At 38.8% G+C, this 26,126-nt stretch overlaps 1 protein-coding gene across 2 annotated transcripts in view; it reads right to left on the minus strand.

The window, feature by feature from the left end:
* Positions 1 to 2,209: 2,209 nt before the first annotated feature.
* itgbl1 (integrin, beta-like 1) overlaps positions 2,210 to 26,126 on the minus strand; it is a 37,211-nt gene continuing 13,294 nt past the window's right edge. Inside the window, exons 4-11 of one of the 2 annotated variants that reach the window (XM_020609266.1) lie at positions 25,920 to 26,042; positions 25,339 to 25,479; positions 22,191 to 22,331; positions 20,629 to 20,775; positions 15,558 to 15,674; positions 8,631 to 8,777; positions 6,539 to 6,652; positions 2,210 to 2,939 (exon numbers count right to left, since the gene is read on the minus strand). In XM_020609266.1, the coding sequence (XP_020464922.1) occupies positions 2,851 to 2,939; positions 6,539 to 6,652; positions 8,631 to 8,777; positions 15,558 to 15,674; positions 20,629 to 20,775; positions 22,191 to 22,331; positions 25,339 to 25,479; positions 25,920 to 26,042 (1,019 nt within the window). In that variant the 3' untranslated portion in view covers positions 2,210 to 2,850. Of the gene's footprint in view, positions 2,940 to 6,538; positions 6,653 to 8,630; positions 8,801 to 15,557; positions 15,675 to 20,628; positions 20,776 to 22,190; positions 22,332 to 25,338; positions 25,480 to 25,919; positions 26,043 to 26,126 lie in introns of those variants that run through there. The other variant, XR_002275634.1, reaches the window with a different exon arrangement.

The following is a 26,126-nucleotide window of genomic DNA, read 5'->3' on the forward strand; positions in this document are numbered from 1 at the left end:
CTGAAGTCTATTTTTCTCTAATCTTTTTTGCTCTAGGAATATCTCTAGGCCTTGTAGGCCTCTGTCCGTCACTCACTGACTTCTTTGGACTACAAGGCAAGGCTTGTGGCTTTAACCCAGATGGTCTATAACTGCAGCACTGGCAGCCATCTTATGGCAGCGTTTGCTTAAAGCCAGACAGCAACATGGCTGAAAATCAGTAGGAAACATTTATAATGGCTGCATTCCTATTTGGTACATCAAACTAAAGCATGGGCAAGGTTAATATTGTGTTCTTTCTTCTTTCAGCAGTAAATCAAGAGATGGCTTATATTGTAACATTTTCACTGTATAAAATTAAGGGAAAATGACTATTAAAATCATAACTTCTTAAATGGCTAGATATTATAATTATTATTAAGAGACAACGTGTCTCCTAGCTCAGCATGCAGAGTCCAGTACTGATCATCTCGGCCTATCACGTGCCTGTTTGGACCTTGATTCCCGGCATGCAAAAACAGGTTCCCAGTCCCCACTGGGCCAAAGGTGCCTCACCCACCCGATACATCCATGTAGAGGACACGTAGCATTATCTACTGATAAACCACACTCAGATGTATTCATTCTGAAATGACCAAAGTATTTTTTTTTATCCCAAGAAGAACTGATTCTTTACGTAAGAAAACAAATCTGATTCTCTCTCTGATTCAAATCATCAACGCTTTCACTGTGATAGCATTTGTTCTGTCCAAAAGAACCAACTCTGCTCAGACCCCTAAAGGTCTTGACTGATGTCATTTTGGAGAAGTGCGTACAACTTGAATTAATCACGTGCATGTACTTTCTGTAAGGATCAAGGTATCACTCTTTTTTCTGTTTAAGCTGAAGAGCACTGTGGGAGATGAACGGGCACGCTGTAGGCTACAGCACGCTCACAGCTAATCTGATGGTAACCCACTACAGATTCTAGTTTGCATTTTCATCATGACTGTTAGCGTTTTATCAAAACTCTATCTGATCTGTCACTTTATAATGTTTGTCTTGCTTTAATGATTTTTCCTAATAGTTTTGTTAGATGAGATTTAGAATATTTAGTAAATTGTTGCTACTGTATGCTGCTAAAACTGCAACTATATTAAGAAATTGATTTGATAAAATCATTTGTCAAGTTTATTGGGATTACATGTGACCATTTCTTATCACAGCACACTGAAGCACATTCTTCAATATTTGTCTGTACAAAGCTGTTAAGCCTATAACAGAAATGAGACACACAGGAGCTGGCAACTAGTTGTATGTGGGGCTGATGTTCTGTCCTCATTACAGCCAATCATCTTTCACTCTACCCTACACGCTGGGCTGGCTGTTGCTCCAGACCTGCAGTCCACTTAACTGACTTTATTTTTGTAAATGGCCGGTGTTTAAATGTATATCTGTTTGGATCATCTAACCACCTTTTATTTAATCCTCATTTTCTCTCATATTTGGGTCGTGTGATGTTACCTCCTGATCCTGCTCATTATTGCTCTGTTCCCCCCCTTTTCAGATGTGTTAAGAGCATATTCTACCATTCTTAGTTTCTTTGTTGCTTCAGTTTTCAACAACTTATTCTTATGTTGTCACATCTGTTGCATGGAGAGAGGATGGCATTGATGAACTGCATGTAGTAGGCTATGTCTATCAAGAACTGTTGGTATGTACCGCTAATTTTACATATATGCAACAAGTTTGTCTAAACTATACAGTTTGATTGTTGTATACACATATACAACATATTGAATAAAATATTTATATAAAGGTGTACTGTAATGTCAGTAACATACTTAATGCAATATAGTGTGCAGTATATTATTGCACCTGTCATTTTTGATGGGACAAAGAAAACAGTGGGGCTGCCTAGTTTAAGCATGAAAAAGGCCAAAGTAGAATTTACATTCATTTTTTCTTTGTGACTTCTTATTGGTCCTCTTTTCGAGTGGTGACCGAGCACTTGCGTCAGTGCAGCTCTCATGCCCTGATGCTGCCTTTTGAAGTGACATGGACGTCCAGCATGCCACAACTGAACTGTGTATGCCCTTCTCTGTTTTCTCCACTTAGAATTTATCACAAGTACGCGTTGAGTGAAAAACATCCTTCACGTACCTTCAGTACAGTATGGGTTATACGGCAAATTGTTTGCTTTGATTTCTTGGTGGATAAGTATAGGCACTATTAAAATGGTCATGTTATAACAAATTTGTAACCATGTATGATTAACGTCTTCGCATTGTTTTCCATGCAAAATGTTGTGTAATGCAGCACATGTAATGTTTTATTATTAAAAAGAAATAAAAAACCTCAAACAGAAACCTCTGCCTTGAGCTTGCAAGTGAACTTTGAGTCCAATTTTGGGAAAACACACAACTCTGTAACAGCTAAAAACAGACCTGCATTATTCCCCGCAATATCCCACATATTCTAAAAATATCACCTTAATAAAAGAAGGTTTTCCTCTTTCCAACATTTGGATTTGTCATGTATCTGCATCCTGTGTGTAGCTATCTGAAGCATGTAAGCATTCCTACATTATAAACCAATGTACAGTAAAGTTGGTTTGGAAACATACATATTTAGATTGGAATATATCTTAAACAGAAAAATGTTTGTTTTTTTTCATCTACCAAATCATGTTTTTAAAAAAGCATCATTTGTAACCAGTACAAGGAAATAATGATTGCTGTTAGAGATTTGCAGAATTACATCCATGTTTCTGTCTGTCTTTTCCCTCCTCCTGTGGTTTCCAGCTGTTTTACCAGCCTGGCCATGACTGTTGGTGGTGTTCCTGGTTGCTCCTGGCAGCCAGGTCTCTCGTGTCTAAACCCCAGTGTCCTGTTAATACTCTGTTCCTTCCCAGATTTCGCAAGCGTTCCCCGTCCAGCCGTCCCAGCACTCACAGTTGCCGCAGTTGCACAGCCCATTCCCTGTGAGAAGAAAAGCTGTGAGTTAAAAGAGCTGTGCCATCAGGCCTGACCTTTAACAAGGCTCCTCTTTTCACACCCTGCATCAGTGGGGCAGCTCTCTGGTGGGGGACGGAGGCTGACTACACTACTCAGGACAGTGTGTGGTTCTCTATTGTTCTTACCCACACAGTAGAGGAGAAGATTGGTTTAATTAAGAGTGGAAACATTTTATACATTAGATATATGCCACGTTTGTACAAAGGTCACATATCCCAAAATCTGACAAGACTTCCTGCCCTCTCTCTTCCTGTGGTAGTGATACAATAAAGCAAGAAAGTCCTATCCAGAAAAATGGTGTTTAACCACCCATGTTTGTTTTATATTCGGTAGCAAAGAAAAGTCAAAAGCCTCATGTTTCAGCTGACAGGTTAGGGTGAATGGAGGAGTGCAAAACTTTAGTTAAAGTCCCATCTGCCACAGTTAATCCCTAACCTTTACTGAGTAGTTTAAGTGACCTCAACTAGGGAAACATTACTACTGACATGTCGGTCTCCAACCAACAGCTGAAGCCAGCTCACCAACCCAATCTTATTGGCTGTTATGGGATGCACTGACAAACAGCACATTATTTTCATTAAGGTGTGATGACTTTTCATTGTAGTATAGTGACACCTAAAGTAGACCAGCATCCTTCTCTGGGTGCTAAAACCCAGCACCGCCAAGCTCTGCACAAGCTCCCTGAGCTGTCAGAGATGCTGGGGTAAGGAGCGCTCCTCCCGTTCTCCTGTCACACAGTTGAAAAGACATATCTGCTGTTAAATATCTCTGTGGGAGAGAGGAGAGAGGGGTTGATGGGCAATGAGGATTAAGCAGTGAAAGTAAGGTGAAAAATCAGAAGGCGAGGATAAGAACAAGGAAAGAGAGAGAGGAAGGAAGATGCCAGAGAAAGGGACGGAGCTGTGTTGTTGATTTGCTGAAGTCGGGGAGACTCGAAAGAGTTTCCTCTCTTTACAAATTTTTGTATTTAATATACAGGACCAGCACCTTCTGCCATAGTCTACCAATGTTTGATATACTGTAGACGAGGACTGGAAAAACAAGAAAATACAAACTGTAGTTTGAGCAAGACAGCAAAAATCATTTTTGCATCACCCAGCAGGTTTTTGCAAGAGAATGAATGAAGATTTCTTTATACAGGAGACATGGAAGGATGCAAGCTACACTTCATTTAGATATGCTAACAATTATTATAACCTCTTTGCAGTGCTGTGAAGTAACTAAATACATTTACATGAGTACTAACTTAAGCAAAATGATGAGATATTTGTACTTCAGATGACTATTTTTATTCTCTGCTACTTTATACTTCAGATTTGCCACATTTCAGAGGCAAATATTGCACCATTTACTAGACTACATTTATTTGATAACTGTGGTGACTAGTACTTTTCATAATCTGATGAATAATACAAAATACAATATAAGCAAAGACTTCATTGATCCCAAGTGGAAATTCACAAACTACTCAAAAGTAATTACAATGATACCTAATTACATTTTGCTCCTGTTTTACAAGCTGCAACATTAAAGTGAAACAAAATAAAGCATCAATCATTATAATCTAATAATATTATATACATGAATGTAAAATGTGCCATTCTGTGTATAGAGCACATTTACACATTTTCGGGGCTTTACGCATGTTGTGGTGCCAATACTTGTGCTTGTACTTAAGTAAAATTATGAATGCAGGACTTTTACTGTAACAAAGTATTTTTACACTAGCTTTACTTCAACAAAGGATCAGATTACTTCTTCTACCACTGCCTTGAACAGTGGCAAAGTTTTCCTTTTATGGAACAATGTAACCCTGCAGTACAAAAGAGTAAGCTGTAGTTTGGCTTCAGTGAGCAAAATGAAGCATATCTCTGGCACAGATGGATCGCCCATATTCTCTCTGAAGGTGGCGAGGAAGGCTGTGTCGTGTGTAATTATCAGCTTTTGGAGAATCAATGTATAGGACTCAAATCAAAGGAGCAAATTCTGTGAGTTGATCCTGGACAAACACAATTAGATGTGTTGCATGATGCGATGTTAAAATGTATTTATGTATTTGTGTTTACCTGTGCTGCAGGCTGCCAACCAGAGCTTTTTGTTTCCTTTCTGAAATGGTTGCTGAAATGATCATATTTGGTGCACGAAATTAACCAGCAAGCATTCCTAATACATTGAATTTTCCACATCACTCAGCAGTTGTGTGGAATGAGATTCTGCAGCTTTTGGTGGGTCTATGAAATCTCTGGTTGCAGACTTGCCAGACAATTTTTTGTTATTATTAACCAATTATATGTATGTACAGTATATATCTTTTTGGATTTGCCTTTTCATTTAGAAAAAAGACAAAAAAGCCACTTTTACATATATACTCCAGTCATTAGCATGGTAATCAGGAACATTTAGCAGATGTTGCCATGCATTTTCTGTTGTCTCCCAGTTTTTCCACAGTTTTTAAGCAATGTTTGTCGAGAACCACTAATGCTTATTTGAATGACATTAAGGCTGACATTTGGAGTCAAAGTCATAATGAGAAAGAGAAACACTTCTGAACAGCTGTTCAGATTGTGGCAGGCCCCAGAGTGAAAATGATTATAAACATGTACTAAGATTTCCATTATCATTGGGGAGAAGATGGCTACTGTGGCTAAATGGCTTCATAGAGGAAAACTGTCTGTGTCTTGGCCACGATTAGTTTTCTGACTGACAACCATGAATCTTGTTAGTGAACCTGCTACAAAACTGGTAGATACAATGGTGTGTGAGTGTTAGAGAAATGTATGGGTTGTTATGGTTCTGAGGAACCAAGACCTGATCTGGCAACCGAGTCAGACTCTGTCTAATTGGGTTTGGGAGGGCCTTGTGTTACTGCCACAGTCACATAAATGTGTGAATATACCGTATGTACTACCTAATATTAACTGAAAAGACATGGTACGACATAATCACTGTGCGATGAAGCATTTCAGAAAGTCAGTAACATATGTAAAAATGTATACTATTAAACAATAGTAGAAGTATTTATCATTTATGTAAGTAAAAGTAGCAGTACTGAACTATAAGAATATTCAACTAGAAGTACAAGATCTGAATTCAGATGTTAAGTAAAACGCAGATTAAGTATCAAAAGCAAAAGCATGATGTCGGATGACCCATGTCAGTGTTTATAATATTAGAGCATAATACTGATATATTACCATGTAAGCAGTATAATGTTTGGTAGTATGTAACAATGAATCATATCTTATAAACTGACGTTCCACCACTGATAGTAAATAAAAATTTATTTTTGAAATTATATTCACAGATTCCACATTGGTGAGGAATTGTAATCCTTTCTGTGTATTGCCAAGCTGGTTAAAGAAAAATTTCTCGTTAGTGCTAGAAACTAACCCTGTATAACTTTTGGTTTTAGTTTTCTCTATTTTGGGTCGGGTTTAATTATCTGCTGATCTTTTTTGGGTTGAGAATTTCTTTTTTCTTCTTTTTTTTTTTGGAAAATTCTGCACTTCAGGAAAGTTTTCCATGGGATTGGACCTCTGGTGTATGTGTGTTTCTGACACTACCTGTGCAAATGAGCCCGTCGTATTTGTCACACTCTCTGTCATCACACTCGCAGTACTCTCCAGACACCCACCAGTCCTGGGGAGAGCAGATACATTGGCCACAGTGACAGGAACCTGCAACACACACACACACACACACACACACACACACACAGAAAACTGTTAACTAACATCACACTTTTTCATCCAAGCTAAGTAACATTTTGACAGGGTATACGGCAAGTTTAATTTTTACAGCTTCTTCTTGCTGTGTTTCAATAAACGCTGTTTGCATGAATCCCTGCAAATTATTTATTTTATATTTTGATAGTGTTGAAAAGAGCAGATATGAGAAACAGCAACTAATATATTTTTTCCACCAGGAAACCACCTGCACTTTAAACTCTTCACCATCAGTGTCCATTCTCCTCCTCTCACTAAAGGGAGGATAGTGAGTTATTAAGGATGGGGGTGGCTGTGACTCAGGAGGAAGAGTGGGTCGTCTCCTAACCTTAAACTTTGAGTGTGCTGCAATGCATAGAAAAGCGCTATACAAGTATAAGACCATTTAGACCACAGTGAGAAACAAAACTGATGTTTGCTTTATTTTTTTCTAGTGCTCAGACCCAAAAGTAAAGCAACTATATTTTGAATTTTCCCAGTTGCTGTCAGTGTCCACTGGGTTACAGGAACCCGCTATGAGAGGTGGAGGCAGATGGCAAAAGAGGAGCTGAGGAAAGACTGTTCTGGTGTCTGTGTGTAGTGAAGCATAGGGAATAAACATGCTCATTTTCATTTTCACACCCTGCTCAGTCTGCAGGCCTGGAACCACTGCAATCAGTCTATTAATGTGGATTTACAGCTACACAGCAGCAGAGGAGGAATCCTGTTGTGTGGTGTCATTTGCCATGTAATGATACATGCAATGTAGTGGCAACGTGGAGAACCTCATTAAGAATATATATATAGTTGACAAGCAGCTATATAGGGCTACAACTGATTACGTTTTATTATCAGAAAATTCTGTAGCAGTAAAAAAAAAGAGATCTTCAGATTGTTAGTTTTTTTTAAAACTAGTACTACCAAACCAAAGGACAGCCGCTCAATATTTATAGAAGAAAGCTGAGAAAAGTTACAGAACTTGAGAAGGTAACCGGAGATAGTATTAAATATAATATAGTATGCTTTCTGAAAAAAAAATGTGTGCCATACAGCTGCTGACATTGTGTACTTGTACATACAGTACATTTCTGTGTAGTTAAATTCTGTCTAGGTACAAGATAATAACACAAAGGAAGCTAAAATTAAATGCTGTCCACACTGCTGTTTGAATCATAGAAGAACAAGCACACATATGGGTGCAGAGTGGAAATTTGATGTTAATCTGGTCAAATCTGTTGTAAAGCATTACTATTAGTTTAATTACTTGGAACTGTAAACACAGGCAGCGGGAAATGGTAGAAAGTATAAGTACATATCAGATCAGGTCTGATCTCGCTCTAGCTACAGAAGTTATGATTGAGCTGTTTTGTGAATTTGTGAATATCTACTATTTTTGGCAAAACATGGGGTAGAAGTTCAACACAAGGTTCCCAGCCAGGATCAAACAGTGCACATACTGTGTGTATGTCAGGTGTTGTGTTTATCTTAAGGTGTTCTTAAGACAGTGGGAAAGTGGACATCAGTGTGCAATTTTAAAAATTTAGAAAAATATTCCAGAAAGAAAGTGAAAACAACATTGTGACCTCGAGTTTGCGAAGATAGTGAAACAGCTGAATCAAACTAGTGGATGTAAAAGAAGAAATGTTCAGAATTTCTCATTTTCTCTCATCTTTATGGGTCTCCAAATAAGCTACATACTATAAAGGACATAAAAACCATAAAGGGAGATTAAACATCTTTAGAGAATATTTAAATTAACTCTTAAACACAGTTGTTTCCATAACTAGCGTGCCTTGTTGACTGCTGTTATTTTTTCCTAACTTCCCTTTCCAATTTCCATTCTTTGGAAGAAAGACTATGTGGATACAACTCTTCTGACATCACATTTGACACTCAGATAGTGACATTTATAAAAATGTTTGGCAGCATTAAATTAAAAAGAAAAGTTCACCTTTTCCACTGCACACGATTCCATCTGCGGTCTCACAAAGGGCTTTGCTCTGGGCATCGCTCATACCACAAGCCCTGGGGAACTGGCATAGCTTCCCGAACCAGCCGTCCCTGCAGATGCACCGTCCACATGAACAGTAACCGTGACCTGGCGGTGGAGGGCAGAAGGGCCTTCATTTAAGGGAGACAGAATATGGAGCATGGCCATGAGAAATAGCACAAACAAATAAATGAAGCATCACAGAGTGAAAAGTCAAGGGAGATGCAACTGGAAAGCAAAAGGATAATAATAAAGCCCATAACCATAGAAAGTTGACAGTGCAGACAATGAACCTTGACACTAATAGGCAGTACAAGGAGACAGAGCAGCAGGAAGACAAGAGAGGGAGGCACAGTTGGCTTATTGGATTTCCCCTGGGGACATGAAAGGAACTGTCATCACTGGTCTTGTGCTGTCCTTAATAAATTTCCAACAACAACAACGAGCAAACACACAGCAAACACACAAAACTAGGGATATTTAACTGACTGAAAGGAGCAGTTGGATGCTGTGATACCTTAATAGCTGGCAGCATCACTGTGGTTTTAACAAGTACTACAGCACTTATACCCTCCTGCATCTCAAAAAGGACCCTCGGATCCCTCACAGTCTGCTTTTCTTCAATATAAATCAGGTCATGGAGATGCAGCTCCATCACTGATTGATTCCTTCATGTTCACATCTGGTAACAGCTGCCAAGTTGAAGAGGTGGTGATGAGCAGTGCATTTTCCATCATTTTCATTATTGTACTGTGCTGCCGCAAGTTGTTTGATGTAAGGGTGTACAGTACTGACTCAACCAAACAGCTGTTCGATTAATTCTTTCACCTCTTAAACATTGAGCCACAGACTCACACACACATTTTAATGCATATAGAGTAAACTGCAAAACTTATGCAAATGATTCACTTAGCAATTTAAAGTCAGGAGAAAGCAGGTGTAAAAATTTTGGCATGACAGTTATCATCGGAGCTGAGAGCACATCGGAGTTGAGAACACCTTTGAGGAGGGAGAGGATGTTTGTAAATCACGTCGCCCACCAGAGGAAAATGTCAGGGACTTTTACAGGCGCTCTCAGACAGGAATGTGATAGGCTACATTGCCAGTCTCCACGAGCTGGCATCAGCTGAGAGGAAGTTTTACTGCAAACTGTGTAACATTAAGACACAGATAATCTCCCCCCTGCTGGAGCTGGAGTCTCTGAGTTCGGCTCTCGGTCTGGTCGCCTTCGGGCTCCTGCAGACGCTGGCAGGTCAATTCAGCCATCTGTGTCACCTAACCGGGCAGCATGCCGCCAGCCTTACATCTAACCTGCGCCGTGGTCGTGATGTCAAAACCCGGTCCCGGATAAGTGGAGGAAAATGGATGGATTGATGGACTTTTACAGGCTTTCGGGTCAAAAGTAAAAGATGATTTGACTGGCAGGAGATTAAGTGATTAGCATTCTGAAATATGCATAATACATTCCATATTCAAGTTCAGTTGCTGTAAACCATTTTTCATCCTTCCTCTCAGTCCAGACATGCGCAACATCCTTCAAGCAGCAGATCCAAAACGGAGGTGGATTCAAATTAACACATGTGCTTGTTTACATCATCAATGTACGGCGCTAAATAAAAAAATTGCAGTGCAGCAATATTTTATGCACCTGATGCTAATTTGTGAGAGGCTTAGTAAATATCCCCTCAAATATTTTTTGCAGCAGCATATCAGGTTTGTTACTGGTGGTACTGGTAAGCGCCACTCAGTATTTCCATTAAAAGGAATGTCTTATTGGTCATCATCTCTTACATCTTAATCTCATTTTTAATCAGTTCTGTTTTTCCTGATAGATGCAACTTTATACTGATGAACAGTGTCAATGTTTTTAAAGAAAAAAAATTGGTGTTTTTGGAAAATTACTTATTTGTTTTCTTGTCAAGAGTTTAGTGAAAACAATCAATACAATTGTCATATTATTACATTACATCTGAGGCTACAGCTAGCTGCCTATTAGCCTGGCTTAGCATAAGAACTGGAAGTGAGAGAAAACAGCATCTAAAGGTTAAAAAAATCAGCCTTCCAGTACATCTGAATATCACTAATAACCGTTGTGTCTAAACAGAAGTCATTTTGCAACAACTAGTGGAGACTCCAGGAGCTAATTGTACCTGATTTCTCATTTGGTTTTTCTAAAAACGAAGAAATAAGGTGTTCTGTATTAATTAGTGAGCTTTAGAGCTGTCTGGTAAGTGAAATCTGTTCCTTTTGGACAGAGCCAGGCTTGCTATTTCACCCTGCTTCCAGCCTTAATGCTTTCCTAGGCTAGTCAGCTCCTGGTGGTAGCTTCATATAAAGTGTACAGATATGAGAAAGGTATTGATGATATTATCATCAAGCTTTCAAAAAGAAAACAAATGTGCTTATTTCACAAATAACCTCATACTGAAGTTTCAACCAATTTCTCTGAACAAATGGGTGAGGAAGAATTCAAATCCTCAGTGTCTTTATGGAAACTTGAACAGAATATAGCTCCACACCAACAACTACGTAAACCTGAAAGCAATGCATCATTAAAGTCTTTCCTTTCTATCTCTCAATCTCACTTTCTGATGCTGACAAAGTGTTCATCAAACAGAAGTACAGGAGGGAAATGTGTTGAGGGTGTGATTGTGGTGGAAGGTTGTAAATAAACGCTAGCTTCTGTCTCAAATGGAGTGGCAACTATGGCAGACCATGCACGGCTGGCTCAATCAGCCAGGCTTAGGGAGCGGTTAATTGCTTTGGAGGAACGGCAAACCTAGCCGTCATTCAATTAGTCTGCACCTGCCTTTCACAGAGCACACATTGTGCTGTAACTTTTAGAGATGAACTGTGAAGAGGGGGTGGTTAATCAGGTATTTAACCCAGCAATGATCTGTACTGTATGCAGAAAGTGTCTGTCAGAGGTTGAGAGTTGACTGCCACAGAGAGAGGATGGAGCTGAATGAGTAATGTGAGGAAGGGAAGTAACTCCTCCATGTAAACACTCCACTGAAAAAGGTTCCTTATGAAGTCATATCTGTATCGATAAGTACTAAATATTTTTCACAAAAAAATAATCAAATTCCATCCTGTTTTCAAGAGAAATTGATATCTTTCAAGATTTTTATAGAAATATGTGCTTGTATCTTGAAACAAGAATGAACAAGGTAGACAGGTAAACGTAGATTAAGAAGAATGTAAATTTCATGCAGAAAATAGTTCAAATGTTCTTAATTTACTACTGCTGCTGCTATTTTTGTCTCTTTTCTGGAGAAAACAAAACAGTACTTGATAAAATCTGTCTTTTTTATGAGAAATGAAGCCTTATTCTGTCTGAAATTTCAGCATGGCAGGTGACTCCTTGCCCTTAGCATCCAGTTAAATGTTGAAGTTGTCAGTTATTTGATGGTTCTGTATATTTGAGCAAACCTCCTCAACTTACTATACAAAGTTTTCAAATATTACATGACAAATCTTTAGCATTTTTCATGCATTTGCAGTTTAGCAGATGGATCGGGCTGCATGTTTCTGTCTGAACATGACCTGTGCCCAAGAGCATGGCTTCCGACCTGGACCCGACAAGCTTTTACTACTGTATATAATGTCCGATCCTGACCTGAGCCTGACCCAGTTGAGTTTGTACTCTATTTTTCCCTTTATTTTTAAGCGAAGCAGACATTTGAGTGCTCCAGCCATCAGGCCTAAAGTTTGACCTGCATGCCAATACCCAACTGAATATAATTTTTAAATTTCTATCTGAACCTGGTCCAAAGCCTCGGCTACCGATGGGTCCCGCTGGGCTTGGCTCAGGTATCCACACTGATCATCACTGTTCTAATATACAATATTTTACTTGACTTAGGTAAGTGAAACAGCCACAGCAATTAATAATCATATCTAGACATAACTGTTTATGTCAGCAGCTAAAATATGTTACAAATGCTACATTATGTTGTATGATGTGCCTGTTATATTGATATTTTTGATATTAACTCACTATATCATTATGTGTTGATGTGAATCATGGGTATCATGGAATTTGTCTTATGTTTCACTGATAATACATTTACAAATAGATGATTCTGAGGAGGAAGAACTTGAATACAACATTACTTATAGCTTCTCATTTGGGGAGGGGAAGCAGTGTCAGCCTTGACCTACATCATCAGCTACTGTGATGGATTTTCTAGCCCGATCAAATTGGTAGCAGCATCTATATACTAGTACCACTTATATACAGTATGAGTTTATCAGTGTGGGAGCGTCTGAGGATACAAGGCTCAGGAGAAATTCACAGCATTAATAATGGGTGCCTTTGATGCATACACAGTGTGGCAGTTGCATATTTTATTGGGAAAAGTAAATGTGGGAAAAGCCATTATGAACAGTAGCAGTTAGACTTGTGCATTTCCAGCCATGACAAGTAAAAGTACAGCTGAGCCCTGACAGCCACAGTCAGCAGTCTGGCTAAACACTAACACCACACTCATATCCCCTGTGGATTCACAAAATCACAGGTTTCAGACTTTTAAATACAGCTCGTGTCAACATCCAAGTCATAATTATGAGTGGAACATTTGAATAGTTCTGAAAGCTTTGATATTGTACTGTATACACAGAGTTGACATTTATTACCATAAAAATGCCTGAAAAGGCAAACAGCTACTGGTCTCCCATGTCAACCAAAGTCTGTTATTCAAGGTAATTAAATCCATATGTGATGGATGTTGTGCTAAATTGGTAATGCGCAGTATTTTTAACCCTCACCTTGACCAAATCTACAGTGTCAAAACAACCTGTAGAGCTGTCCACTGTCCAGCTGTCACATTTCATAAACATGCTAAGTATTCCCTTATCTACCATCTGTCCCACAAAATGAATTCTGTGGATGAATATCTCAGAGTGGAACAGACAGCAGAGTCCCTTCCCTGCTTGATACAGTATATCTGGTGGAGGCAAAGAAAATGAACTGACAATCCACACTCTGTTTACTCTTTGGAAAGTTGTGCATGTGTTATGTTGTATCACAAAGATTGAAAAGCAGACGTCTGAGTGTGTCCAAAAATGCAGCACTGTGTGCCCTGTACACTCAAACAGAGGAAACATGCAGTAGCAATAAGCAACATAAAAAAAGTAATAAAGGAATGCTTCTTACAAAAGCCCTTAGAGGGAGAATCACATTTTGCTGTACTATTGTTAGTCTCCCCTCAGACTCTTGGTTTTGTCATAGAAAATATAGCTTTTCTCAAATGTTCTGCTTTTCTGTAGGAGCATCACCATCCTTAATTGGATATTTCCTTCATTTATGTTCTCTCTCTCTCTCTCTTTCTGACAGCAGCTGCAAAGGGAACTGTTTATTCCAACTGAGCCTTGAATGTTTTAGTGTGATCTATTCATTTCAGTGGTTGTGCCTAAATGGCTCAGATTTAAAGTACAAACTCCCCAAGAACTCAAACATAAGTTTCAAACCTCAGTTCAGCTTCTTTCAATTTTAGCTCAAGGGTTTTGAGGGTGGTGCCTGTAGATATCAAAGAGAGGAGATTGTAGTGAGCTTCAAATTCAGTGTCTGCTCCTGGCATTATTTCCCACTTGGTGAATATATCTGTGTAAATACTGTACAGTAAAAAAAAAAATGTGTACAGTTTCCTGTGAGGTAATTAGGAGAGGAATCATATGTGTAATTATATCGAGTACACGTTTAGATGTACCTCTAATGTTTCTGTTCTGAAATAGAGGTGATGTAGACACATTTGTGGGCATTAAATTCATAAACCTCAGTGTTCATAGCACATAGTTCTGTGGAGAGTTCCTGGGATAATTAAATATTTCTGTAATTTCATTGTATAAATTTACAATACCTATACCTACAATAAATATAAATTATCATTATAACAGTGCCATAGGAGGAATAAACACAACATAACAGGGTCCATAATACATACAAAGGAAAGGCAGTGATGACTAAGGAGACCAGGACGAACAGGTACACATACACACTAATGGCAGGAATCAGGATAGCAGGAGGATGAGAACGGACAGGTGAACAAAAAGAGCCAACGTAAACAATGTAATCCACAGCACAGGGACTGTCAGCGTGGAAGACAAAGCACGTATTTCTGTGTTGCTAACTGCATAATTAGCATGATAAAGCCAAGCCAACAGGCACAGATACTGTCAGCGTAGCATCTTACACACGTCAAAAAATATGCGGGTCAAACACAACATTTGTCACTTACATAGGGTAAGTATTGTCCGTTACATGTCACAATGCTCCGGCGAGGGGGCGTCTGCCAGAGGTATAAATAAGGAAGCCAACAAATCACCGGAATACGCCTCAGGTGTGCGCACCGACCCACGAGTCACTAATTACCCGATGCGACACAGCTGAGGCGTTGATCCCGCAAAAAGGGAGAGCAGGAGAGGAAAAATAGAAAGGGAGGCAGGTCGTGCCGAGCTGACCTGACAGAGCAAAATTAATGGTGGCCTAAGACTCTAGCAAGGTAGAGTAGAGTAGGTACTTTATTGATCCCACAGTGGGGACATTTCTGTACATGACTTGCATGACAAGTTATGACCAGTTGTGAACTTTGTTTGTACATTATACTGAGTATGAGACAAATTCTTTCATAAGAGTTGTGAGTGCCACTTCAGAATGAGACTGTATATGTCATTCTTACATGAAGACTGTTTTCTATGCAGAAAATGAGCAGTAATTCAACTTCCGGAACATTGACTGTCTATAACGTCTCTAAAGCTTTAACTGTTAATGTTAAAACATAGACTTGCCAGCTGTTTATTGCTGTGTGCTCTCAGATTCTGTTCCTTAAGCAACTTGCACAGCCCTTAATAGGCACAAACATTTGTGGTGTGTGTATGAGTACTCACCTCCACAGACCTCTCCACCAATTCCCTCGCACTGACGGTTGTCACACTCACAGTTTTTGCCATAAACACGACTGTCTCCAGGTGGGAAGCAAGTACACTGTCCGCACTGGCACTGGCCTAAAAATAATTTTAAAAAAGCAGATGTTGTCTCATGTCTGATCAGTGTTTCATACAGGAATTGTGTTTTAATAGCTGTTCAGTAGAATATGCTGCATCTCATATCATCCTGACTTTGTACTTTTTAAAAAATTCAACCTGAGATTGATTTGCATAACTACAGTAGATAAGCACATTAACTGATTATAAGCTAGACTTAATTTACCTGACAACATTCCCTCCAGCCTCAAGGGGAAGTCTTATATGTAGATCATTCATTTTAACAAACACTCACATTGGCTACATGCCAATAGATGCTGGCTAATTGTGAAACTCGTTAGAAAAAAATCATTTATTCTGTACTGCCCCATGCAGCCTACCTGCTGTTGATCATTTAACCTACTGTACACTGAGTTATTTTAATTATGCACGTAGTGTAGGCCACGCACAGAAATCTGAATGTTTAGAGGGAGAAATGTTTGTTAATCCACTTTACAGAGAAAAGAGAAAGAGACATGTTCATATTCACTGTTGCTGCAGACAAATATACACAGAAGGGCTACAAACAGGTAAGTTGCCCAGTATGAAAAATAGCTGCACAAAGGGAATTTCCCAGCTCAGTGAAGACAGATGGTTAAACCACAGCATACTGAATGCCTCACTTTCTCTGTCCTCCTGTTTTTATTGAGCTGGGTATATCCTTTTTGCACAATCATTTTTCACTGCAATGTGTTTTCTATTTGTAGTTCTGCAGGGTGCAGTCTGTGTTTAGTGCCTCTAAATAACACCTAAAACGTATCCGTAATGTGTATGAACCTGCCTTTATCTTTTGATGACTCATGCTGTGGAACTAGCGGTAATAAACCTAGGACAGTACCTGAATCTAAAAGACAGGCTCCTGCCTGACATGCTGTCTATGTCACATCATTGTCACTTCTTATGGCCTCACACAAACATTTTACAAACCTCTCTTTCGATTACACATACAACATATCACCATGTGCTCTGGGGACTCAGTTATCCTAGCAACTGGTGATGTCATAATACCTCTTCCTTAGCAATTATCCCTGTGGTTACCCAAACTGTCTACACCTCTAGACCCATGTGTGGTATGTGTAGTCATGTGTTTAATTTGTCACGGTGTCTGAAGGGAACACTTTAAAGAAAATGTCCTCAGGAGACACCAGCTTGAAACGATTTTGGCTCAGTTTTTATAAAACTGGACACAAATGTAGGTATCAACACAGGGCAGGTGAAGGTGTGGCAAACAAGGGCTAGAGCAGGGTGAACACATCCTTAAAGGGATGAGTACTGAACCACCAACTGGTAGAGTAGGCATGGTCAATCAAATCAGCTCCTCTCAGCTTCTCCTAAGACAGATACAGTCTAAATGCAACACCCCCAAACATGAGTTTGATGAACTTTATAAAAAGGTAAGCTGCTGAGACAAACGACAAAGTGAAGGCATTTAAGCACTGTGCATGCGGACATAATGTCTCTTTCAGCCAGAAATCTTTGTGTTGCTATCAAAAGAAATAATTAAACTCCAGAACTGATGTTGCAGTCAAGCCTCCAAAACTTCCTCCAGATGTTTCCAAATAAATAGCACTGTATTAATGTCATTCAAAGATTTAGCCTCTCCTCTCAAACTAAATGAAGTCAATGGTATTTTAGTCAATCCAGAGCCTTTAAAGCAGAATTGCTGTAACATTTGAGGGGTCAAAAACAGCAGCAGGTCACATGACTCATGTAGCTTCAAATTGTTCCAAACAGTCAATTCAGATTCATGTTTTCTGTGGGGAACAGCAGGAGGTATCAGCAAATAGCTGTTTTTAATGACTTGTACAGCCTTGCAAACTAATTCTGGGTTCTGTTGTTGTAGTTCAACTAATTTATCTAGTTAGCTACGTAGGTACCTAATTATTAAAATGACACATTATTAAAGGGAGACAGTCAGAAAGGTTGTAAAACGTGTTTTGACAACATGTCACTAACTTAAAATGTCACAAGTATAATTATTGCTATTAAATTCAGCTTCTTACTTAAGAGGATAGCAGTGAAGCCAACTCTATGGCGCCGCTCCGATTATTTGGAATTATTCTATGTTCTTATGATCCTCCAGTTCTGTAAAAATGTTTCTTATATAGAGTCGCTCTTCTTCTTAATCCACTCTGAGTAAACCTATCAAATCTGAAGGACATGAATTTAGCATATCTTGGCTTCTGCTGGTTTGATTATGACCATGTTTATAATCTATCTTTTTAAGTTGGTTGTCCAATAATCACCTGAATACCCCTTAAATATTAGTTATCACAGGTATCATGTGACCTATATTAACAATCAAACCCACAGTATGGGCCGCACACCAGAGATTAGAAAGAGGAATCCCATCAGCAGAAAGATGTTAAAAGCAGTTGTTTCCTTGAGGAAATACCACAGTAGAAATAATGTGCAATCCACAAGTGTCTTGCCTTCACCTCTCAGGAAGAAACGCCCTGAAGCTGCTGTTTCAAATTTCAAAGCTTTTCCGCTCAAGCTACCATCTGCACCAGGCGCAGCCATCCATGACTAAGTGATTTTCTACGTCTGCCTCCTTTGGTTTCTCTCTCGCACTCTCTTACTCTTCCACCCCATTTCCTGCCTCCCTTCATTGTATTGCCCACAGACGCTCTCTGTCGCCTCCCTTTTTCACCCTTCAGATCTATTACCATCCACTGGAGCCTTGCAATGAACAGTCTGTTACAGTTTGTTTCCAACCACTTTGATCTTCCAAACAAAATGGGCATCCTCAGGAAAAAACAGTTTATTAAATAAAACCACACAGGCCCACAAAAATACTGTACTTTTTACTCACTGCATTTATTTGATAACTTTAGTTACTAGTTACTTTTCAGAATGAGATGAATAAAAAGAAGTATGATCATAAGGTTTTATTGATCCCTGATGGGAAATTCACAAGATACCCAGCAGTATGTAAAGTGCTGTACTTCACATTTTAAGTATATAAGGTAGTTAACATTAGCTCTACCTTTACCGGCTGCAGCATTAAAGTGATGTACACAATAATACATCAATAATTATAGTCCAATAATATGATATACAGTACTTTCATTTGTAAAGTGCTATTCTGCAGAATGAGTACTTTTACTTTTAGTATTTTAAGTTGTTTCGACGCTAATGCTTTTGTACCATTATTTAAGTAACATTTTGAATGCAGTATTTTTACACTGAGTACTTCTTCCAACACTGCTTTTGTGTGCTATAAATGTACAGTACTTTCCCTATGCTGAACTGAACTGGGATGGCTGAAAACGTAAATTTTAAAAGGAAGATATGAATCCCATTAATTGTTCTATTGCACCGGGTAATTTAAAGTTCCATTTTGTTGCAGCAATTGGAGATAATTTAAAGGTACTGCTGGAGGAATTAAAGCTAATTAACTCTCCCGGCACAACTTAATATGTGCTGTTTCATTATGTGTGTGTGTGTGGGGGGGTCTTTGATGATGTTGACTTGTTATGGTAGCATCCCTGTCCTGTGTAGTTTCAGGTGCCTGATCTAATCAGCAGCTTTCTCAGCATGAAGGATACCTGTGCCACATACATAAAGATAATGTTTCCATTTGACCTTCTTAAAATCACTCCTCCAGATTGTGTTGCCACATGAGCAATAGCTCTGTAAAGCTGTGTTTTGTTCTTGGCTTTATCTGAACACTGCCTTTCGTCCTCCAGACACTACAAATCCTGCAGCTTGCCATCCCTTCTAAATCTTAGACATTTATTCATCAGCTTGTTTTTAGGGTAGCAATATCCAGACTTCTCTTGACACTTGACTATAGGTGCCATAGTTGGCTAAGAATGTGACTTCACATTCATACAACCCAAATAGTTGAATGAAACTTTAGCTTAATACAGTCTATTCTACATGTGGGCATTTATGTCCACTGCATGTAAAAATCAAACTGCTCAGTACTGCAAAAAGTGTGTACAGTAATTTGATTCTCCCATTCTGGGCTGATAATCTGTGGGCTGTGTACATTAGTAGTAGTTTGCTCTTTGTGGGCTGTGTACATTAGTAGTAGTTTGTCTGCTCTTAGTCAGCTACTTACTCTGAGTGACAGGGTCCTACAACATGTGAACACAGTTTTCTGCCAAGGTCTTTGGTTATTTCAAGGAAGAGATTTCTATCTGTGTGGTTTCGTCTGAGCTCTGATGTAAATTGGGCAGGAGAAGATGATGTCACACACCTCTGTGCACCAATTTGGACTTTACCATTTTTGAGTGAGAATCTGATGACAGTTGAGGGATTGTTTGCTTATGTTGCTAGCACTGTCAACGAGTCTGGACCTAAAATATACACCATATTCCAACTTTTACCTTACTGTTGTCAATCAGCAGGCTCAAGGGTGCGTGACTGCGACAAGCAAAAGCCTGGTTTCCAGTGCTGGCTTAGTATCGGAGTCGAATATTAGCATTAAGCCTTACGTTTGGAGGCTCCAAGAAAACAAGCTTCCTCTGTTCAGAAGGGCCACTAATGAAGCAATGGCTGCATTGTAATACATCTAGACACAATGAACCATAGCTTGTTCTACTGAGAGAGCTGTTGCAGTCATGGCTTAAGTTGTTGCTGCCAGATAGTGCCCCTTAATTTTTCACACACACCCACACCCACACACCCACACACACACACACACATGCACATGTATACATATGCAGATTTGCATATCACAAAACATAAAAATTAAACTTACTTAAAAAAGTAGTAGAGACTCATGCTTAGGATATGTAGTACAGTGGTTGCTGTTTAGCTCATGGCTTACCTAAAGATGATATAACTGTTTATTTCCGGGCACCCTTATGTTTTTAAGGCCCTCTTAAAGGTGGATTAAGTGATGATAGCCTGGAAGTGGTCTATTTTACACCAAGAGGTAAAAGTAGTACCCATAATAACAGGAGGAACAGGGAAGCCCAGGTACCTCGTCCGAAGCAGGGCAAACTGGACTTTCCTTGACATTTCTTCAGACTGCTCTCCGCAGACAGGGAGCATGACAGAGGATGCTCACACTTCTTCCCTGCCCAGCCTTCCTTGCAGTCACACCTGCCACAGTTACACTGGCCATGACCTGTTAAGAGGAAAGAGGAAAAAGTGCATGATAGATTTTAACAGAAAAAGTTTAGGTAACCATACTGAACGGGGAAAGAAAGACAGCATTATGTGAAGTGGACACACCAAGCAGGGTAAAGAGTCAGATAGGTTATGGAGAAGAAAAGAGGCCATATGGGAGGTGGTGTGAAAGTGTGAGAGAGGGAAAAGCAAGAGAGGCAGTAAAATTAACACAGGAGAGGACACGGCAGAGGTGAGAAGATGAGCGAGAATTTAGTGCCCTTTTAATACTGGATGAACAGGCTTCTCTGCCTGACCTTTCTAAGCTTGTGCACGACCATTATGCCTATACAGTTTTAAACATTATAAATGTGAATTATGTCTGCATTTTAAGCTGTAAACAATTTATATGAAGCTGTGCACCAAATAACTGTTGACTGAGATGATGATTAGTTTAATGAATAGTAGGCACAGTGGTACTGTAGCATCTATCATATTTTGTCGATTAATTCCGAAAAGCAGGAGCAACAAGGACCCTCCTACCACTCATCAGTTTATTGTTAAGTTACTGTATATGGAAAGCTCACATTTACTGCTACATAGTTGTACCAAAGTACTAGATGTTGGGTTGATTAAAGCAGTAATTTAACATTTTGGGAAAAGGTGCTCATTCATTTTCTTACCAAGAGTTAGAAGACAAGAAAAACCACATCCACGTTTGTATGGTAGCTGTAGGGCTGGCAGCCAGTTAGCTTAGCATTACAACTGAAAACAGGGGGAGCAGCTAGCTTGACTCTACCCAAAAGCATCAGCACCTCTAAATCTAACTAATTAACAATGATGGAAGTACTCAGATTCTCTACTAAGGTCAAAGTAGCAATACCACAATGTAAAAATACTTTACAAGTAAAAATCCTGGATTCAATATTTGCTTAAGTATCAGCATCAAAGTATACTCAAAAGACAAAAAGTAAAAGTACTCACTATGCAGAATAGCACATTTCACACTGATGCATCGAATATTGGATTATAATCACTGATACTTTACTGTGTGCATTAAATTTAATGTTGCAGCTGGTAAAGGTGGAGCTAATTTTAACTGCCTTACAATTTCAAGTATTGATGGGTACTTGTGAATTTCCCATCAGGTATCAATAAAGTCTTATGATTATACTGTATTGTGTTCTGTTATGCAGATTCTGAAAAATAACTACTGTAGTAACTAAAGTTATCAAATAAATGTGGTGAAGTAAAAGCCAGAGCCCAGATTCAGACTTTACATGTTTATCACACAGACGTGAGAGTGGTATCAGTTTTCTCATATAACATCTAAACAAGTATATTTCTCAAAATGTCCTTCATCCACTTTTAAACAGGTTTCAGGGTTGCCATGTATGTGACTGTATTATTTTTATCCAAACACAACATGCTGACCTGAGCAGAAGTCATCAGTGTATCGGTCGTAGGTTGCGTGACAGTTCCTCTCATCACATTCGCAGGTGTCTCCATGAATATCTCCCCAGTTGCCAGAGGGGTCTACATCGTAACAGTTACACTCTCCACACACACAGGTCCCTAACAACCACAGCAAATGTAACCACAAAAACACATTGTAAATTCACATTGTCTTAATGCTTTATTTTAAGTACAGTCTAAATAAATCATCATGTAGATTTAACTGGGAAGAGAATGTACAAAGCAAAGTCCACCTAATTGTCTTTGACGTCTTGTACAGATGTGAATGCGATGAGAAGGTATATTTTTCTACTTTAGCAAAGGATGGAGCCAGCTGGATAAATAACCTTTCCCCAGCTGTTTCATTTCTTCTTCCTTTATCTGTCTGCTTGTCCCTCTCTTTCTCATTTGTTTTACATCTTAGCCAGGGCATCAGCTGAGCAGCAGCCAGTGGAAATCCCATTTTCCCTTATCAGCAGTGACAGAGCACAGGGAACCCCAGGGGAGCCAGGCCAGCTGGCAAGCCTTTGGGTTGTGGCTGGCATGTGTCTGGCCCTTTCCCCTGGGCTTGCTCTCCCTCAACACCTCATAACCATAGAGTGCTGGATTTTTTTGAGCCATGCACTTTTTATGTCTACCACAAATGTCACAGCTGACATTCACCAGAGAAGATCACAGCACCTGTGGTACCCACTGCACAAAGATGTTCTATAAATGCTCAAATATAAAATCAGAGGTCATTATTAGAGAATACATTCAACAAAAAAGGAACCTGAATCATACAACCATATTATGTCTGAGTCAAATTGTTTTGATCAAGAACCTTGTTAGCCTCCAGTATTATGTTATCACTTTGACAGCATTCCAGTTAGTATATTCTTAGCTCAGCTGAGGAAGGTAGGTGAACTGAAATGACACAGTGAGTCACACATTTCACTCATTCATTACAGAGTATGAGCAAAATAAATGAGAGAAAAGGAAATATTTTATAGTCCAGTGCAAAACACTTCACATCTCTACATTGGTACAGAATGATGAAATCAAATCAACCCTCTATTATGTAATCATCTTACACTGGGAATTAACTTCACAATACTTAAAAGGAAGATTGCATGTCACGTACTGTTGGGATGGGAAATGAGAACTGTTCTCATTATAATCAGTAACAAATTATTCGAATTCTGGGAATTGTTTAGCACTTGAACAGGGCAAAATAAAATAAAAAATCTGAACAAGCGTGATAATTTTACCAAACTGGAAGCAAAGGCAAAGTACAGTATTTATAATATTAAAGTAATAATTATAATACTGACAGTGCACTTAGACATTTGTTGTCAGTGCAGGACATTAAAGTAAAGATGTGCTGCTTTTTCCACATTTATCAGTTGCCTCAAGTAAAATGTTGAATATCATTAGAGCCCCGTGCAGCATTACGCCTTAGATAAGAGTAAGTAACTAAGGCCGAACCTTTCACAAACATAAACATACTTATTATTTCATTTAATCAGTTTTAAATACTACTTGTCAAACTCAGGCTATAGCTAGTAGTACATGTTGGTATTATACAGTAGTTTGTTTTTAAATTTAGTGTTCTGTATATGCTGTGATATTTGTTCTTCTCAGTAAACAGTTTAGTTTTATCTGAACCTGAAGACAGCAGAGGAACTAAATTAATGCTCTAAAATGTGCACTCTTTGTCCAACAGTGTATCTAAACAGGCTCTATAAAGGAATCAATAAAGAACTGGATCAGAGCTTTTGAAATAATCAGAAAAGGTTGTCAAGCTAAAAACAAGCAACAATAAATATTTACAAAGTGATTTTAGTTCCTTTTTAATTGCAGAAATATTTCCTTTGTTCTCTGGTGACTTGGAATCATAAGGCCTTTGCTGCCCTTTTCTATACTAAACAGGAATACAGAAAGGGACTACTACACCATGAACACCGCCGAAGGTGGATCGCGATCTGTCAGCTGTGCACTTAACCATAAATTGCAGCTCTGCGATGGGGCTTTGTTCAGACTAACCTACCATTTAGCCAGTCCTCAGCCAGCCCGCTGAAATTAATTTTAGACAGCTTTACTGACATCCCACAGGCTCATTTGAGCTAGTGAACTTATTACTCTGACTGCCTGTCTACTAAACTCTGATGACTTTTTTAAACCAGTCTATTTTTGTCTTTTTCTATATTTCCATTTTTTTGTCTCCATCCCTGTCTTCATTCTCTGTTTCAAATTAAAGATGCCAAAGTGACTCACTTTCACTGAGTTGGGCACTTTTGTTATACATGCTGAACTAACCTTAATAACCTAGATCCACATCTGAAATAATAATTCTCACCTACCGAGGGACTACAGTACAGAACATATACAGAACATATACACCTATTCACCATTACATGAAAATTAATGTAGAGTTGGTTTATGATAACTAGGGCCTCTGACTTTATCCAGTGACGTCAGACTAGTGTAACTTTTCTGAATGTTTCTGAAGTGCATAAAGTGCTATTTCAAAAATATTATTAATTGGTTAAAATGTATTTACTTTTGCTGTACTTACATATGTGACTGGTAATATAAGAAGATGATATTTAAGTTTTGTAACACAAGCCTTTAAAAATGTGATACCTTGACATACAGGGTACAAGTTCTTTAGATCAAAAATGGATCTAAATCTAAAATGAGTATAAATTACATTAATTTTTTTCCCAGTGTTTCTTTATGATCCTTTAGATAACGGCGAGAGAATTACCTTGACCTCATTGAGCTTGTTTGTTTGCTGTTTCCAAGCAGCACAATTCAGTTGACATTGTCAGTATGATGAGATGGATTTTAACAGGGTTTAAAGCTGTGGTGACAAACGTGAAAATTTTGAAATTCCTAGTCATACTTATCTTATTTATTTCTCTATTTTATTGCTTTGTGAAACAATGATAATAAATACCTGCTTCCACATTATGGCTGGTGTAAAAACATAATTTAAATGTATTATAGTTTGTATATATTTTAGCATTTTATATTTTATTCATTTATAATGATAGTATCAGAGTTATTTTCTGATATAATCACAAAATAATTTTAAAATAGAATCCCAGGCTATGATTTCTGACTTTAAAATGGGTAAACTGACCTCTGTTGCTGCAGATTTTGCCATCTGGAGACGTGCATCTCCGCTTGCTTTCCCATGGGCTGATGTCACACTGGAACTCACATTTGTCTCCATGCCAACCAGCAGCACAGTAACAGTTTCCACAGTAACACTGTCCATGGCCTGGAAGCACATCAGAATGCATATGCAACAGCTGATGAGTTCACCTCTGTCTTCTACAGATGGACAGCTGTGTTAACAAATTTCACAAATTCTCACTGATTTAAATGTACAGGTTTTACAGTTTAATGCCATCAAATGCAGTAGATACAAGAGATGATACTACATTTAACTCCCAGTTAAATGGCTGGGGAAAATCACATCCAGCACCCAGACAATCAGCACAGACCCCCCTGGAATGTATGATTTCTCTGCTGCTGTTTTCCCTCTACACAAATGACTGCACCTCAGAGGACCCCTCTGTTAAACTCTTAAAGTTCTCAAAAGTCAGACGAAGTGAAAAGGATAAGTAGGCCTTGAATAACCATATGGTATATTAAACTCATCTATCTCTGCTATTACTGGGAAGAATGAAGGGGTGACACAAGGGCTGCAAGGCATACCTCCACACACCTCTCCGGTGTCCTCATCCAGGCACTCGCTGTCATCACACTCACAAAAAAGTCCTGTCACCAGACCCCTGTTGTTGTTATTGTCACACATGCAGCTACCACAGTGGCAGGTTCCTATGGAAGATACCAAATTTAGATGCAGTTTAATTATGCATATTTTTTTCCAGCTATGCCTTCTTCAGTGTACTTTAACTCTTT

This window comes from Monopterus albus, unplaced genomic scaffold, assembly GCF_001952655.1.
Source record: "Monopterus albus unplaced genomic scaffold, M_albus_1.0 scaffold99.1, whole genome shotgun sequence".
In the NCBI taxonomy this organism is placed as follows: domain Eukaryota; kingdom Metazoa; phylum Chordata; class Actinopteri; order Synbranchiformes; family Synbranchidae; genus Monopterus; species Monopterus albus.